The 16,335-nt window shown below is 49.4% G+C and overlaps 1 protein-coding gene across 1 annotated transcript; it reads right to left on the bottom strand.

Annotated features, from left to right (window-relative positions):
• Positions 1 to 655: 655 nt before the first annotated feature.
• LOC124979647 (keratin, type I cuticular Ha1) lies at positions 656 to 4,296 on the bottom strand. Its single transcript, XM_047544128.1, has 7 exons — positions 3,946 to 4,296; positions 3,671 to 3,753; positions 3,195 to 3,351; positions 2,271 to 2,432; positions 2,056 to 2,181; positions 1,671 to 1,891; positions 656 to 1,019 (listed from the first exon to the last, which is right to left on the bottom strand). The coding sequence occupies exons 1-7, from the start codon at positions 4,291 to 4,293 to the stop codon at positions 866 to 868; spliced, it is 1,251 nt and encodes a 416-aa protein (XP_047400084.1). The 5' UTR covers positions 4,294 to 4,296; the 3' UTR covers positions 656 to 865.
• Positions 4,297 to 16,335: the final 12,039 nt, after the last annotated feature.

The raw sequence follows: 16,335 nt of genomic DNA, 5'->3' as shown, positions 1-16,335 counted from the left end.
ATTCAAAGGTATTGGTTGAATTGAACTGCGAAAGGTCAAAGGATCAATGAAGAGTTGATGGGGTCTCCAAGACCCAGAGCCAGGGAGGGAAGTAGAGCAGCTGGTAACCCAGACTGATAACCATCTGCACACCCAGGGGAAAGGAGGAGGTACTGGACATGGCAAGAAAAATCAGAGGGTCCCTTCACAGGGTGCTGCTGGGACTGCCTGGTCCAGAATCACTGCAGCACTGGACCCAAAGCTCCTACTGAGAAAAGATGAATTTTCCAGAGTCTCTTTCCAGTCCCCATCTCGGGCCTCAGTTTAAATTTGGATACCAGCAACTTTGGGGAATGCCAGGTCAAAAGGAAAAGCCAGGAATGGTCAAGGGGAGACACGGGTGGCAGCACCCTGCCCTGCTTTCTGCTGACCTCTCTGCCTCACCCCTGGGTCCAGGGCACCAGGCCAGACATGCCTGCCTGCCAGGCATAGAATGTCTCTTGTCTCCAAGAGTCAGGCCATTGTGTGGTTCTTTTCAGGTGGCTTTTTATGGAGTCCCCAATTGGTGCTCATGTGGCAACGAATGAATACCAATGAGAAAGGCATCTATCTGCTTTGCCATGAAAATTGCCTTTATTAGGTTACAAGGGAGGGCTGCTGGCACTTCAGAGGGTGCTCTGAGCAAGCAAAGGAAGAAACCGACCCGGATGCGGGTCTGGAGTAGGTCGGAGTGGCCGGAGGCTTCCGGTGAGTTTCTTGTGCCTCACCGGGGCAGCACCAGTCTTTCCACTGTGTTTTCAGGCCTTTTCTGTCGAATGAACCAGAGCCGGGTCAATGCCCTGGAGCCCGAGGCCCTGCGTCCTTGCCCCTTTGGCTTCCCTGGGTCCTAGCGCACAAAGGAGTTACAGGGTCCACAGCGGGAGCGCGGGACACAGGGCGTGCAGGGAGCAGGGGGCGCGCAGGGGGTGCAGGGATTGGCGACGCAGGGCCCGATGGGCTTGCCGCATGCGTTGGTTGTGGCGCAGGGGTTGCAGGGAAGCCTGGAGACAAAAAATGATAAGGCAAATTGAGGGAGACGTGTAATCATACACCAGATGGACCCCAAGAGTGGAATGCCTGTCAGGACTCAGCCTGGCCTAGAAAAGAGAAGGCCCACCTCCCTCTGTGGCACAATTATCAAATCGCTGACGCTCTTCCTATCACAGACTGGACAGAAACCCTGAAACTCTGACTTCTAGCCCTTATCTGTCCATTCCTCGCTGGTGACCTTGGGCAAGTTGCTTACCGTCTCCAAGCTGTAGCCTCCTCACTTATAGAATGGGGAGGATACCGATCCAGCCTGTGTGGGGCTAATTATAAGGCCAGAGGGAATAGTGTATGGAGAGCTCCCCTCTATATAATACAGCACAGCAGAAACTAAGGCACATCAGGGATCACACATCAGGCAGTCATACAGATTACTGTAGCAGAATACAAAGAATTGGTGGTACAATTTCAGTCTGTACATCAAATAATTCTTGCTGCCAAACTATTTGATGTTTTTAATGATGGCCATAATGTGTTTTCTGGGCTGTTTGAGCATGCCTGGAGTGAAGCTGGGTTTCCTTTCCAAGGTATGTAATCTTTGGAGAGTTCCACAGAGTAGTATACTCATGAGTGTGGCCTCATCAGACACCCCAGCTGGCACTCACTTGCAGTCCTCGCTCTCCAGCAGGCCCCGGTACGTGTTGATCTCACACTCCAGCCGGGCCCGGACGTCCAGTAGGACCTGGTACTCCTGGTTCTGCCGCTCCAGGTCAGCCCGGATCTCAGCCAGCTGGGACTCCACATTGGTGATCATGCACTGCACCTGGGACAGCTGGGAGCTGTAGCGGGCCTCGCTCTCTGTCAGGGTGTTTTCCAGAGAGTTCCTCTGTGGTGGGGAAGACAAAGGAGTGTCAGGGAGCTGCCCCTTTAAGGGGTTTCTCCATGGGCTTGCAGAGTCACCAGCTTCAAGAGCTAAGGAGAGTGTGGTCCAAAGGTGACTCTGCCTCCCCGACTTCACACTGCTCACCAGCAGGTCTGAACAATACACACCAGGTTGTGCTGGGCCTGCAGCTCGATCTCCAGGGCGTTGACCGTGCGTCTCAGCTCGATGATCTCCGCCTGGCACGACTGAAGCTGCTCTGAGCTGGACACCACCTGCTTGTTCAGTTCCTCGGTCTGAAACACCCAAGGGAGGAGACAGGATCAGACCTGAACTGAGGGCCCTAGGCCTCGGGTCCTGAGTGGCTGCGTGCTCAGATGCCCACCTGGGTGGTGAACCACTCCTCCACTTCCCTGCGGTTGGTTTCCACCAGGGCCTCGTACTGACACCTGGTCTCATTTAGCACGCGGTTCAGGTCCACAGTGGGGGCGGCATCCACCTCCACGTTGAGGCGGTCTCCAAGCTGGCAACGCAGGGTGTTGACTTCCTGTGGATGCAAAATATACAAGAGTGACTGTCTTCAGTGGATGGACCCTCGGAGATTATGGGATTTTTCTCAGAAGAGAAACTTTGAGCAGAGCAGTCTGTGACAGCTCAAAGCAAACCTGTCTGCCCTCCATGTGGCACAGCGCCCCCCTCATCGTGGCCAGGACATGGAACTTGGTTCCAAAAAAAATTCCCAAGGATTTGTTTGGATGCCACCGAAGGATAGACTGGTGGATGTGCTCTTTCCCAGATTGGCTGAGACACTTCAAAATACAAAACTTTGGTGCACAACCTCATATTGCACATCTAATAACACTGACTATCAAGTAAAATCATGCCATGACCTCCTCCAAAGACGGAGTGTCCCCAACTCATTCTTCACCATAACTTAGGAAGTGTGGTGACCCACAATCCCAGTCTTATTTTGTTTGTTTGGACTTTGAGAGAGAAAAAAAAAAAATGACTTTGCACTAAATCACAGCAATACCAGGATTCATTCCACAACTTGGTGACCAGCTACCAGCAAATGGAGATGCTCTGAAAAGCAATGATGCCGAGGGTTGGAGTGGAAAGGTAGGTCTTGATGGGAACAGGCACAGGTTTTATCTCTCTCCAGTTTTTCTTTCCTCATAAGGTTTGGGTGTATTTTTAAAGAAAATTCATAAAGATATCCTAAGGCTCATATTTGTTCTCCTGCTCCAAATCCCTAGAGCCTCCCTCTAAGACTGAGCCAGGTTTCTAGCTCTCACATTTCTGGCCTCACCTCCTCATGGTTCCTCTTGAGGCAGAGAAGCTCCTCCTTCAGGGACTCCACCTGGGCCTCCAGGTCAGACTTGCACAGGGTCAGCTCATCCAGGATCCTGCGCAGGCCATTGATGTCTGATTCCACCAGCTGCCGCAGGGACAGCTCTGTCTCATACCTGCGAGACGATAGGGGCAGATCAGCAAGTGGCAGATTTTCAAGACTCAAAAGAATGATTTTTGATGATCTCATTTGCTTTGTCTTCCCTCTTTCTGAAATGAGTAGACCCAGGACACAGAGAGTTCCGGAGAATCCATCAAGAGCCAATATTGTCCTCTGTTTTTGTAATTCCTTTACTTGGTCCCGCCACCCCCACCCCAGCCAGCCTTCTTCACAACCAGTGGATTGATCTGTTGTTCAATAAAGCTATGGAAATCCCTTTTAACGAGAGGTTAAGCCAAAAAAAATAATAAAAAAGGAAACAAGTGTGAACTCACTTGGTCCTGAAGTCATCGGCAGCCAGCTTGGCATTGTCGATCTGCACCACCAGCCTGGCATTCTCAGACTTGGTGCACAGGATCTGGGGAGTGAGAGATTGCTCGGTGAGGATGGGAAATAAATATGAAACCATCAACTTGCTTCAAGTGGCTTAAAGAGACATTTTGAAGGTAATAAGGGAGGTAAGAATCTTGACAGCCTAGAAGCAGGAAACACAGACGGAGAATCTCAGTCATCTTTCCTTGCTTGCAGATGACACAGCAAGTCCCCTCACCTTCTGCTGGAGCTCCTCAATGGTCCGGAAGTAGGACTGGTAGCTGGGGCACACCAGGGGATCCTGCTGCTGGTTCCGCTCCTGGATGCGGGCCTCCAGCTCTGCGTTCTCCCTCTCCAGCTGGCGCACCTTCTCCAGGTAGCTGGCCAGGCGGTCGTTCAGGAACTGCATGGTCTCCTTCTCGTTGCCATTGAAGGAGCCCTCACAGAACCAGTTGCAGTTGCCAATGTTGGCGGGGATGTTGCAGGCCCCGGGCAGGGTGCAGCCATGGCAGCTGGGGGGCACGCAGGGCCGGGAGGAGCAGCTGCTGCGGCAGCTGAGGTTGGGCAGGCAGCAGTTGTACGGCATGGTGCTGGGAGGGTGCGAGGTGCCCGGCTGAAGACAGAATGCAAGTCTGCGAGCCACAGCGCTGTGGGTCTCCTTCCTCTGGTGAGCATTTATACCCCTCCACAGAGGGTGTGGGCACAGTATGTAATGTCTTTTTTCTTTGTACTTCTTCATTGGTTTTAGACGCCCTTTCCTTCAGTCTGTTATTTGCCTTCCTCAGAAGAGTCCCTTGTCCCATAAAAATCTTTACTCGGGCTTCTTGCTAAGTCAGGACTCTTCTTCAGGCAGTACACCCATGAAATCAGAGTTCTGTGGTAGATCTTCAAAGAGGCCACACGTCCAGCCCTCATTAATTGGGTGTTGGTCCATGCAATGACATTCTTTTGTGTCACATGATCCTGCAGGCCCATAATCAACTTCATGTCCTGGCCCACCCTGCATTTCCAGATTGAGAGAGACACAGATTGGGTTGAGGAAAAAGTGGCACTAACTCTCAGCAGTAGATTCTCTTCCCCTCGGCTTTTAGAGAAGAATCTTTAAATGAGGCAGCGTACAGTCAGGGACGGATGTTTGAGGTGAATGATTAGGACTGATTTGAACTGTGGTTAAAAAGTTCCAACAGCTTTGTGTTTTACAGGGCCACATAATGTCCCCTGCTGTCACATAAAAGAATTGTAGAGGGAAGAATTTTATAGGTAGAGGCTTTGATAATTGGTTTGAGAACAGGGAAGTTTCTGGAGGAAGAGATCATTTTGAAAGAGGACTGAAAAATACAAGTTGAAAAATTCGTGTAAATGCATTTCAACTCGCTAGGAAGTGTATCTGGAGGCAGATATGAAAGCAAACGTTTTCACCAGGTATCCACTGTATCAGAATTGAGTGAGTGGGGATATTAGGAATGTCAGGAGATAGTCCAAAGGGCCCTCCATAGGTATGAAATCACTTAATCTTAAAACTTCACTAGTTGAAGCACATTTCAGAATACGTCCAGATCAACTTGAACCTTAAAAATCACTTTTAAATTTGCAATTAAACTTTGTAGCCTTTTGCCCAACTTTCTAAGTGAAACAGATATTCCAGGAAGTTGCACCATATTCTATCCTGGGCTTCCTATCTCCAGCCCTACTGCTTCACACACAACCTATTCAAAAGTATTTAAGTACTGAATCCAAGGCCTGGACACAGGGGAGAAATCTCTGAGACACCACAAGTGGGGGATTTGGGAAAGCAAGCTAGAGTCACTTGGGTTGGAGGATGGCACCAGAAGAGCCAAGGAAACAGTGGCCAAAGTTGGAAAGAGATAGACGTTGCATAATTACAGGCACCTCCAGGTACCACCTGCATCTCAGGAGCAGCACCCCAACCTCCTCTGTGGCTTTGGTGGCCAGCCAGAGCTGCCATTTACGATGACTTATTGGAGTCTTTCTCCCCATTGAGTTTTCATGGCTCACTTGAGTCTCAGATAAAAGGTCCTTCAGCTGCCCTCCCCAAGACCATTATCACCACTTATTATAATGCCATCGTGATGAAAAGCCCCACAGCATTACAAAGAAGCCCTAGACTTGTAATAAAATCAAGTTTTCTTTGTTTTCTTCCAAGACAATTAAAGGGGGAGAAATAGGCGGGTCTGGAGGCAGGTACCACAGACACTTTCCAGAGCAAAGACACCAGGCCAGCAGAAGCAGTCAGCAGGGAGCTTCTGTCTCCTTTCATCTGGAATTGTGATGGCTGGAAAGATGACCGCTACCAAAGATGAGCGCTCACTGCAGGGACTAGCACAGACCTCCTGCTTCCCAGCTCTTCCCAGCCTGCTCCAAAGTGCTGGTCTCCCAGCAATGCTGAGTCATTTCCTCAACCCTCTCTTCTTCCCACCAGGGAGGCTTTACCCCAAGCAGAGACTAAATGCCAGCAACGTCCTCCAACCTCTTTGGTCTTATGCACTGACCGACCAGTGTAGCTTCGTGGAGTCTTGAAGGAGAGAAGGCCAGGGGAGAATGTTTAGGTTATAAGTATGAGAAGATTCAAGGGCTGGGTTAGCAAAAACAGCTAACCCAGAATTCCGGACGACGCAGAGAGATTGGAGAAGTGGAGAGATGTGGAGACAAGGAGCAACGTGCTTCATAAAAGGGATAAGAACACAAGGATGAGAAACAAGAAGGAAACCTGAAAGGAATCCCTCAGAACCATGCAGGACCACAGGAATCAGACACAGATAGCCCATCTTCAAATGGGCTAACCTGGAGAAGGCAAAGCTGAGAAGTAGCCAAAGCAAGCTGAGTTGGTGGAGAGAAGCACAGTCCACCCTGCTGAGTGTCCTGGGGGATATAAATGGAGATGAATCATGGATGATCTACAGGCACAGGACCACAGCTTCTGAGGTCTCTGAAAGAAGCACCATTGTTCAGGGTGTCCAGAGCAGAGCATCATCTCTGTGATCCAGTTGGATTTGTTTGTGGCAGACAATGTGGCACTACAGTCTTCACCCAGGCAATGCAAAGTCATAAAGGAACACCACCATGTACTCCTGATGATTAAGGAGTATGGAGAGGAGAAAGAAGAAAGGAATAGTCAGACCCACACTGGCTCCTGGTCACAGCCAACTGGCAGCCGCACCAAAGATGCAGGGAGGAACAGGTGACCCCTGTTGCCTGCCAGTTGTTCCTATTCCTTCTTTCCCTGCTGGCTGTCCTGCAGTTGGTGAAATGACAGAAGAATTCTGGATGGAAACCACAGGCAGACTAGCTGGTGAGTAAACCCATGGCTGCTGGCCCCTGTCAATCTAACATCTTTCTTGCAGAGTTTGCAAAATAGAGAAAAGCTTGAGTAAATTTGCTTCTTGAATTAGTGGGGGAAATTGGACCCCAAGGTTGTAAGTTCCCCAAGAACTCACACAGGTTAGAAGTGGACTTTATGTACTTTCTTGATTTCCAAATTGGAATATTTGCAAGTTTTACTCATCCCAAGAAAAATTGAGCAGCCAATGAACTGTCAAACTCACATTTCTTTGTCAAGTTCAGTTTAATTCAAAATACATTTATTAGATATCTTCTGCATGCTGGGCACAGAACTAAACCAAAACAGAAGAATCCTACTTCTGGTAAAGGATTATCTGTGTGACCGAATTACAATTCAGGCCCATATGAGTTTCAAAAATAAATGAGGAATCAGTAGAAGGTAAGGAGATGAGTTATTTGAAAGATGTGAAATGGACATTTGGAAATGTGTTTGTGTCTAACATAATTAGAAAACTGCACACATGATAGTAAAAGCAGCAATCATTTGTTGAACATCCATTGTGTCTGATACAATCCCAGGGACAGGGGTCATAGTATGAGGCAGGTATGCTCTACAGGAGCTCTCAGACCTGTTGAGCAGGCGGATATATAGAATAAATATAATTGGGCCCTTCATCCCCGAACCTTTTGTTCCTTCCTCTACTCTCTGCAGTCCACTCCTCCTCACACCTGCTCCTGCCCAAAGCTCCAATCAGGCCATTTCAATCCAGTCCACCACGAGTCTCTTCCATAAGGTGAAAGGATGAAGCCATTTCACCTTATTTACCTGTATCTCAAAAGAGATTTATTTATGCTTCACTGTCAAGGTGATTCATAAGTAGGACTCAAAGAACTGATCTCATTAGAATCCTAATCCCTTTAAGAAGCTTGTCTTCACTCAGACCTAGGAATTGGTTATTTTGATGTTTGGTTCTTGTTGCCTTGGCGACCACAGTCTGGGCAGTGGTGATGGCCACACACATCAGCCCTGTGGCTGCCCACAGGTAATCTTTTAAGAATTGAAAGAGGCTTTTGGCAGGGACAAGGTGAGAAACTGCTCCATGGGTGTGGTGTGGGGCAGAGAAAAAAGAGACAATGTAAGTCAAGCACGTGAGAAACAGGAAATGGAAAAGGGAGTAAGATGGGCGGGGGGAAATGGAAGCAGCAGACAGCTCTGCCCGCTCCCAACCAGAGACCTCCTGCAGGTGGAGGGCCAGTGAGACTGGCCAAAGCAGGTCACAGTGGTGTCCAAGAACAAGGGAGAAGGAAGGGAAAGGGAGGCAGGAGTGATTTGGGTGCAATAACCAGCATAAAGGGGAAGACTCAGCTGAGGGAGACCAGAAACTCTGCCTGCAGTGTTGAGTTTGGGTGGAGAGGGCATTGCAGGATGGGAGAAACCCCAGGAAGATTGTCCTCAGGGAGATCCCAGACCCAGGAATGCCTTTCCCTGTGAAACCTATCCCGGCTTGTGAGGGTGGATAGAGGTGGCATTCCATCCAGATGTACCTTTGCCAAAGCCCCTAACAGCTGGGTGCAGGGAACCAGCAGTGGATCAGGATGAGACATGCCTGGTGCTGTCCCTTCACCTGCTGTGAGACCCTGGAGGGGTCATTTCACCTCCCTAAGCCTGAACTTCGCCCACTTCACAGTGGGGATTGTGTTGTCTGGACTGCCTCTTGCAAGGTTTTTCGGGGCTTGTTGTATAACACACACGTTTTGTAAATGTTGAAGCAATGAACATCTGTAAGGGACTCAGACTATCTCTCTTCTCCTCATAGGTGAAGTGGTTTTGGGAATGGCAGAGGGTAAGTTAAGTTTCTTTGGTGATTCTCAGTCACTAAAATTGTCAGGAACCTCAGGTTTTAAGTTACTTAGAGATACTACAGAACTTCCAGTCCTTGGATCACCTGTCATGGTATAAATTCTCAGAAATGGTTCCTGTAACAGAAGCATTCTTATTTCCTTCAAGGAAATGAATCAAAACAATGGGATAATTATGGTTCTGTCATCATGCTGACAAAATGTGAGACTTGGCATCCATAAAGCACAGTGGTTAAGAGCACAGTTGCCAGGGGCAGAGTGCCTGGACCTGAATCAAGGCTTCACCACCTAAGAGCTGTGTGACCTTAGCATGTTACTTAACCTCTCTGAGACTTGGATCCTCATCTGAAAAATGGGAAAGAATGGCATTGACTTCATAGGATTGCCATGAGTTTATAGACCTATTTAAACTCATAGTAAGACCTCAAAAGATGTATGCTTTGGTGATGGTGATGATGATGATGGTGACAATGACGATGGCAATGAAAATGGTTGTAGTGTTGGTGATGATGAGCAGTTTGGTCTCCAGGGAAGCTCTTCACAGACACACAGACACACACCCCAAGCACAATAATCCCCTCTGCCCTGCATTTTTTTTCCCAAGAACCCAAACCACTTCACACACACACAATCTCATCTCACCTAATCTTCCCATTATAAGTGACAGCTAGAGCATTAGGCATGAACTGAAGCACCCAGGTCAACTGCCCTGGGGCCCCACTGAGTCACTTCATGCCACCAGAAGAATCCCTCAACCACTGCATGACTCACCTTCTCCCTCTCTCCCTTAAATGGGAAGAACGATGCTTACCTACTCTGCCATGGTGCAAGAATAAGTAGGTTTATTTGTTAGACAGCTTTGAACTTGTTGGATAAAAGGAGCTATTTAAGTACAAAGGAGGAGGAGGGGAGGGTGGTTGGGCCAGGTGCTAAATTAAGACAATCAAGATTGCTCTTTCTTATTGAGACCTGCTCTTAGGTAAGGGCCTCAGGGGTGTGTCACCTGGACCCAAACACTCCACCACTCAGGGAAAAGAGCAGAGTCACAGCAGAGAGGAGGGGTAGGTTTGACCACCGCTGACCCTTCCAGAGATTCCTAGGATGGAGGTCCTGATGCCTCCCAAGCAAATCAGTCCTGGCTACACAGACAGTGGCCCACAGGTGGGGTTCTAAAAATGAGAGAAATTGGAGTCAGAGGGACCAGATTCTCACTTCAGCTCCCTCTACCCTTAGGGCTTGACACCTGAGCCCTGCACCAGGATGGGCTGCACTAAGTGGTCATCAACTATACCTGTGAATTTCTCAGCACGTCACTGTGAGTCAGAGAGTTCCCAGAGCAGAGGGAAGACACGAACCAGCTCCTAGAGTGGTTTTGGTGGCTCCACTTGAACACTTGTGGTTTCTCTGATGAATAATAAGGCCTAGAATGCATGGCGTCACAGAGCGTGGGGGCTGGAAGGCCTCTGCTGCTGTGACATCCTGTCCCCCATCCGATGCCAGAGTGGCTTCCTCGACATCCCCACCAGGTAGTTACAAAACCTCTGCTCGAGAGTCTTCCATGACGGGGAACTGGCTGCTTCTCATCTTTGGTCATCTTCCATGCCAGATTCTGGAGATGCGCTGGGTCTCAGCCATGGCTGCCTAAACAGACCTTCTGGTTTGAGTGTCTACTGCCTGCAGTCACCAGGCAGTTGTCAGAAAGACCCCCCCAGTGGAGTTGGGTGGAGAACTGGGGTGGATCAGCCTGTCTGAGCCTTTCTCTACTGATAGTCTGGCAGGCTCAGCAAATTACCATCACTGAACATTTTCAGAGTTTTTAAATGTGCAGGAGAGAGATACAGTCTTGACAGCAGGATGGGACACCTCAGAAGAGCAAGGCCAGTCCTTTCTGTACTCCTTTCTGGCCATAGAGGGGCTCCCTCCCCAGATACACCCCCTAACCCAGTAGTACATCAGAACCATCTGGAAGACTTGATAAAACAGACTGCCAACTCAGGTAGTCTGGGTGGGGCTCAAGGACGTGCATGTCCCACAGCTCCTGGCATTGCTAGTCCTGCTAGCTGGAGAGTCACACTTCTGAAGAACTGGCACCCTAAGGCTTCTCCTGTGTCCTTTTTCCCCTTCAAAGCTTCTAAAGAATGGGCTTTGGACCTAGTTCAAAGAGATGAGGGTTCAAGTCCTGACTCAGCCACCAGCTGAGAATAACAACAGCCACTCCCTCTGTGGAGCGTTGTGTCACATTACCTAAAACCTCTGCACGGGGCCTTGTAACCACAGCAGCCTAATTTAAGTAGGGCATCCTGGGGCCTGGGGAAGCCCTCTGTCTTAAGCTTTCCTTTGCACGAAGACCAGGTGGCTTCCATCCAGGTAACAAAGGGAATTTTACTTAGCATCTATATTTTTTAAAGCTTCGTCTACGAATCTGACTCCACGTATCTTAGCCAGGTCCTCGGGTACCAAGGACCTCTCGTCAAGGCCCTTTTGCGGCAGTCCTATTTCTAGCTCCCATTCTCTGGTTTTAGCATCTCCCAGAACCACCCTTGTGAGCGAGCTCCATCCCCACTTCTATAGGAGCAGGGGCTGCAGAGGCCCAGGAAGGCCATTAGCATGGGATTTTTAAAAAAAAAAAAAAAAAAAAAAACTGAGACCAACAGCCTCCAACTCTTATGCTGTAGAAGTGAAGTTTATTTGCAAAATAAAAATGGGATTGTCTGCCACATCTCTGAGCAGTCAAGAGACCATAAAAGGGGGGAAATGGAGCACTCTAGACACCCTAAAGAGAGGAGGCCCAGATCCAGGTATTGCGCCTGAGCTGCTAGGCTCAAAAGCCCGTCCACACAGGCTCTGGCCTCCCTTCAGCCTCCTGCCCAGCTGGTGGAGGAAGTGAGGCATCTTTAGCAGGACTTTTCCGCGGAGCCAGAGGAGCTGGGGGTGGCTCCCATCTCCAGCCTGGCAGGCTGTGGAGGCATGGAAAGGGGGAGAAGTGGAAGAGGAGAGGCAGGCAGCAGGGGCTGGACAGCAGGTGCTATGGGCTGGAGTCGCCCGCTGATTGCAGAGAGGAAAAAGATATTTGGAACATTAGCATGAGACGTGAGCAAAAGGCAAAGGGAGGTAGACACTTTAGAATTTGAGAGCAAAAGAGAGTTTTAGACCTGAGAGGTGAATCAAAGCCCAAAAGGGGCATTAGCTTGCCTGGAGTCCCCAAGGGAGCTGAAGCCAGAGCTCAGAGAATCTGAGTGCAGGGCCAGGGCTGCCTCTCAGGTGCAAAGAACATGGCAGAGAGAAGGCAGGGGGCAGGACAGATGTCTAAACTTAAACAAGCCCCTAATCGTGTTCCTTGTTGCTTACAGAGTGTATTATCCCTTACCCTTTCCACAGGGCCACTGAGGAATTAAAATGGAAGAACAAGTGTACACACCCTTAGAAACACTTTAAAACATCATACGAGGAATCCCTTTCCAGAAAGAATTTACCTAAACCTAAATGCCCTGAGCTCTGCCCTCAGTGGGAGTGCCCTACAGTGGGAATGTGACATGGTCAGCTGGACAGCTCCGGCACACCTTCCTGGAGGGCCAGGCAGCTGTGCCCTCATCAGGCCTGCTGGGAGGAAGTTGGGCCCCAAAGATGCAATCAGCATCTTTGCCCCACCAGCTGGCCTCCCAGGCTCCCTTTAGATGATTCCCAAGAAGAGGACTCTACTATCACATCTGGTGTTGACACAGATGACATTAGGGTGTGCACTTACAATCCTCCATCTCCAGAAGGTTCCAGTACTTGTTGATCTTGCCCTGCAGCTGGGCCCTGATGTCCAAAAGCAGTACTCCTAGTTCTGCACTCTAAGTCAGTCCAGGGCTCAGCCAGCTGCTCCTCCACAGTACTGGAGAGCCTTTGCACATGGGCCAGCTCAGGAACACTGGGGTCTCAGCTTCACACAGGAGTTTGACACATAGATACCAAAAAAAGGACAAAGCAGATTGAAAGGGACAGATCCCTGCCTTCAACTTCTGCAGTAAGAGCATGTCCCCCCAGGACATTGTCAGGACCAGAAAATAATCCAGACCCTTTAGTTGTCTTTGGCTGTAAGAACTAACACAATGCTGTTACTCTTCATCAGAGACCTTTAAGATAGGTTTGCAGAGCCTCCCTCGCCTGGCTTAATATTTCTCCATCCACCATCTACATCAATGAGAAAGTTCTCCCAAGGAGGATGAAGTCAAGGTGTAAGCTGTGTCCCTGCTTGGTATTTCAGTGAGACTTCTACTGAGTCCAGGGAACTGCTCCAGGGAAGTGGGAGCTGAGCAGAGTCTTTCCACACCACGAGGAACTCATCAGAACGTGCTGAGCCCAGAGCTCCTCCCCAGGGTGTCCAGCCTGCATCTCAGCTCAGGACTGCAGGCTCTGTCTTCAGACTGAAGCACCATGGGTCAAACAACCAGTCATCTCAGTGACCCAGAATAGAAGCCTGGGTCCTGCCCTGTTCTGCAGCATGTCCCTCACCTAGTCTTAGAACCACAACCTCACTTTCTTGCAACTGGTCTCCACCGTGGCCTCCTACTGACACCACGTCTGCTCCAGCAGCCCAGTCAGGTCCACAGTGGGCTCAGTGTGCCATTCAATCTGGAGCTTGTCCCCCAGCTGATCCCTCACAGAGTGGGCTCCCTGTGGCACAGGAGGAGGTTGACCCACTCAGGAGCCCCACTGCCCTCGACCCAAATCCTCAGCCCCCACTACCCATCTTCCCCCACAATTGCTCTGTGCTTTCTGAGGAGGGGGCACTACCTGCCTCAGCCCAGCAGCCTCCAGAACACACCTTCATAGCTTCCATGGCTCACCCAGCAGACCAGGCCCACAGAGCTCCCTTTCCAAGCAGGGAGAAGCCTCATTTTTGTCCCCCTACTCCAGGGAGCTGGAGTGCACCCCAGGATTTCTCAACATCACACAAACGGTCTCACACCTGACCCTGGTTCCTCTTGAAGCAAAGCACCTCTCCAGCTGCTGTTCCTCCAGGTCACACTGGGCAAGGGTGAGGTTGTCCCAGATGGCAACCACCACTGGATGGCACAGCGACTGCTCCATCCTGTACCTTTAACAGGCAGGTGCAAGGGTGAGAGTTGGAGAGTAGGAAGAGGCACCAGGATATGACACTCAGTAGTAATCCCTCTGGCCTGCCTTTTGCAGTCTAATCATGAGTTGGCTTTGCCCATGTAGTGTGCTCATAGCACAGAAAGTAATAGAATGTTCCTTCCTCCCTCACTCAACACTAAGCACCTAAGATGAACCAGGCAGAGTGGCCAGTACTGAGATGCCATGATGGGCACATAGCCAGCACCTGCCCTCCAGTTGATGGTCCAAAAGGTAGGCAACAAAGGAACCAAGTGGTCACAGCATGACCACTGGAGACCCTCTTCTTCAAAGTCCCCTACTGAAAAGAGATGCCAACCCTTCCCTCCCTGCTTGGCATGATTCTTAGAATAGAATCAAGTGGATGGTGCATTCTAAAGCATGTCGGAGACTGCAAAATCAAACAATTACAGAGTGGCTTGGGGTGGTGGGTGCTTAATGCCGTTTGTTTCTCCCACTGCAGTTGTTGGGTCTGAGTTGATTTTATCGTGATGCCAACTGCACCCCAAGAGAGAGGAAACCAAGGTTGGCACCTGTCTCCTCGCCCTTCCCAGCCCACCCCAACTCATTCAGTCCCAGAGTCATCTGCAGCCAACTTGGGATTGTCTGTGTGCATGACCAGCCTATTGTTCTAAGATTTGGGACACAGGATTTGAGGAAAGAAAGTAGACTCAGTGAGTGATTTCCTGTTCCCAGAGCCATCTATGCCTGAGGTTCAAACTCCAACATTCCCTAGGACCACACAAACTCACAGCTATGTAAGAGAAAAACTTTGGTGGTTCAGGAGAGAGAATGTGCAGGAGGGTTCTTGGCAAAAAAAAAAAAAAGGTATAGAGTCAAGGGAACCAGGAGATGGAAAGAAGTAACAAACTAAACCCAACAAGACTTTTTTTTTTTTTTTTTGGTACATGCCTAACCTGATATAAACAAGAAGACCTGGAATCTAAACCCAGAGCAATGCACTGGCTTTGGAAGTTTTGGATAAAGTGGGACCCATTCTAAACAAGTTTCTTTCCCCCATTGCCCAACCTCCCTAATGTCCTCTGAATCGGTTCAGGTTTTTACTGCCCCTAATTTGACACTCTTTGTCTTCCTGTCTCCAAAACTAAGACAGAGGCTCTCAGAAAGCCCTGACTTGCTAATCAAAGGGAAGAGCAGGTGTGTTCAGAGACCAGTGCTACTGAATGAATAAGATACCAGCTCATCAAGGACATTAGAAAATATCCCTCACCCTGTTTATTGCACCTGAAGACAGGTTGCTTTCATGAAATTAGCACTACCTTGGTAGCTGTGGTTCAGGAATTGCACGTCCTGAAACCAGGCAAGTGTGAACTCACTGGGGAGGCAAACCCTGCATCCCATCCTTTACACATTCCCATTCACCTTCACTCAAGAGATGCTCTCAAGAGAGATTCTTTCCACAATTCGAACACTTTCCAGCCGCAGTTAGTTCTACTGCTGATCCAGGGCCTGAATACCCTGAATATCTAGTGCAAGGAACTCAAAGATTTTTCTGTAAAAAGTCATTAGGTAAATATATTAAGCTTTGAAAATATATTAGGCTCAACTCAACTGTTATAGCACAAAAGCAGCCGTGAACTGTACAGGCATGAATGGCCATGGGTGTGTACCAATAAAACCCTATTTACAAAATCAAGTGGGAGGCTGGATTTGGCCCTAGGCAGTCAGTCCAGTAGTTTGCTGACACTTTATCTGCTACACAGCGAACCTCCCCTTTGACGGGCGCTCTTCCCAGTCTGAAGGTGGGACTGGTGGCCCACCAACACGCTGGACTCATGGCACCTGCTTGGCTCTTGGATCTTGCTCTCCAGCTCCACCTTGTTTTCCCTCTGTGCCTTCTCCAGGGGGCTGGCCAGGCAGTCATTCAGGGACAGTGTGGTTTCCCCATGACCATTCAGGGTGCCTTCACAATAGGTCCCACAGATTCCAAGGTTGCCTTGAATGTTACAGGTGCCTGGCAAGGGACAAGCCGCATGGAGCTGTGGGGCAGACAGAGGCTGGGAGAGCCTAGAGGACTGGACTCCACATGGATTCACTTAGTGTTTGCCAGAGTGGCCTGGACAGCCCAGTAAGGGCAGTCTCGGCTTCTGAAACCTGCCACTGAGGAGGGATCCGCTGCAATCAGAAGCCATGGTGGTCGAGGCTGGACTCCTGCTTTGCCCATGCTTGGATTTGCTTCAAGATGAAACCCTCAGTGGGTATGAATGCAAAAATTGGCATTTTTCCCATTAATATTTATGTCCATTATTATACAATCACTCTATTACCCAGTAATTTCCGTTTCCTGTAGAGTTAATGAGCTTGTGAAAGAGGCCTTAATCCAAAC

The sequence above is a fragment of the Sciurus carolinensis genome, chromosome 3 (assembly GCF_902686445.1).
Source record: "Sciurus carolinensis chromosome 3, mSciCar1.2, whole genome shotgun sequence".
NCBI classification, from domain to species: Eukaryota; Metazoa; Chordata; class Mammalia; order Rodentia; family Sciuridae; genus Sciurus; species Sciurus carolinensis.
Note: the sequence above shows the minus strand (reverse complement) of the source record. Positions and strands in the feature narration are given on the sequence as shown.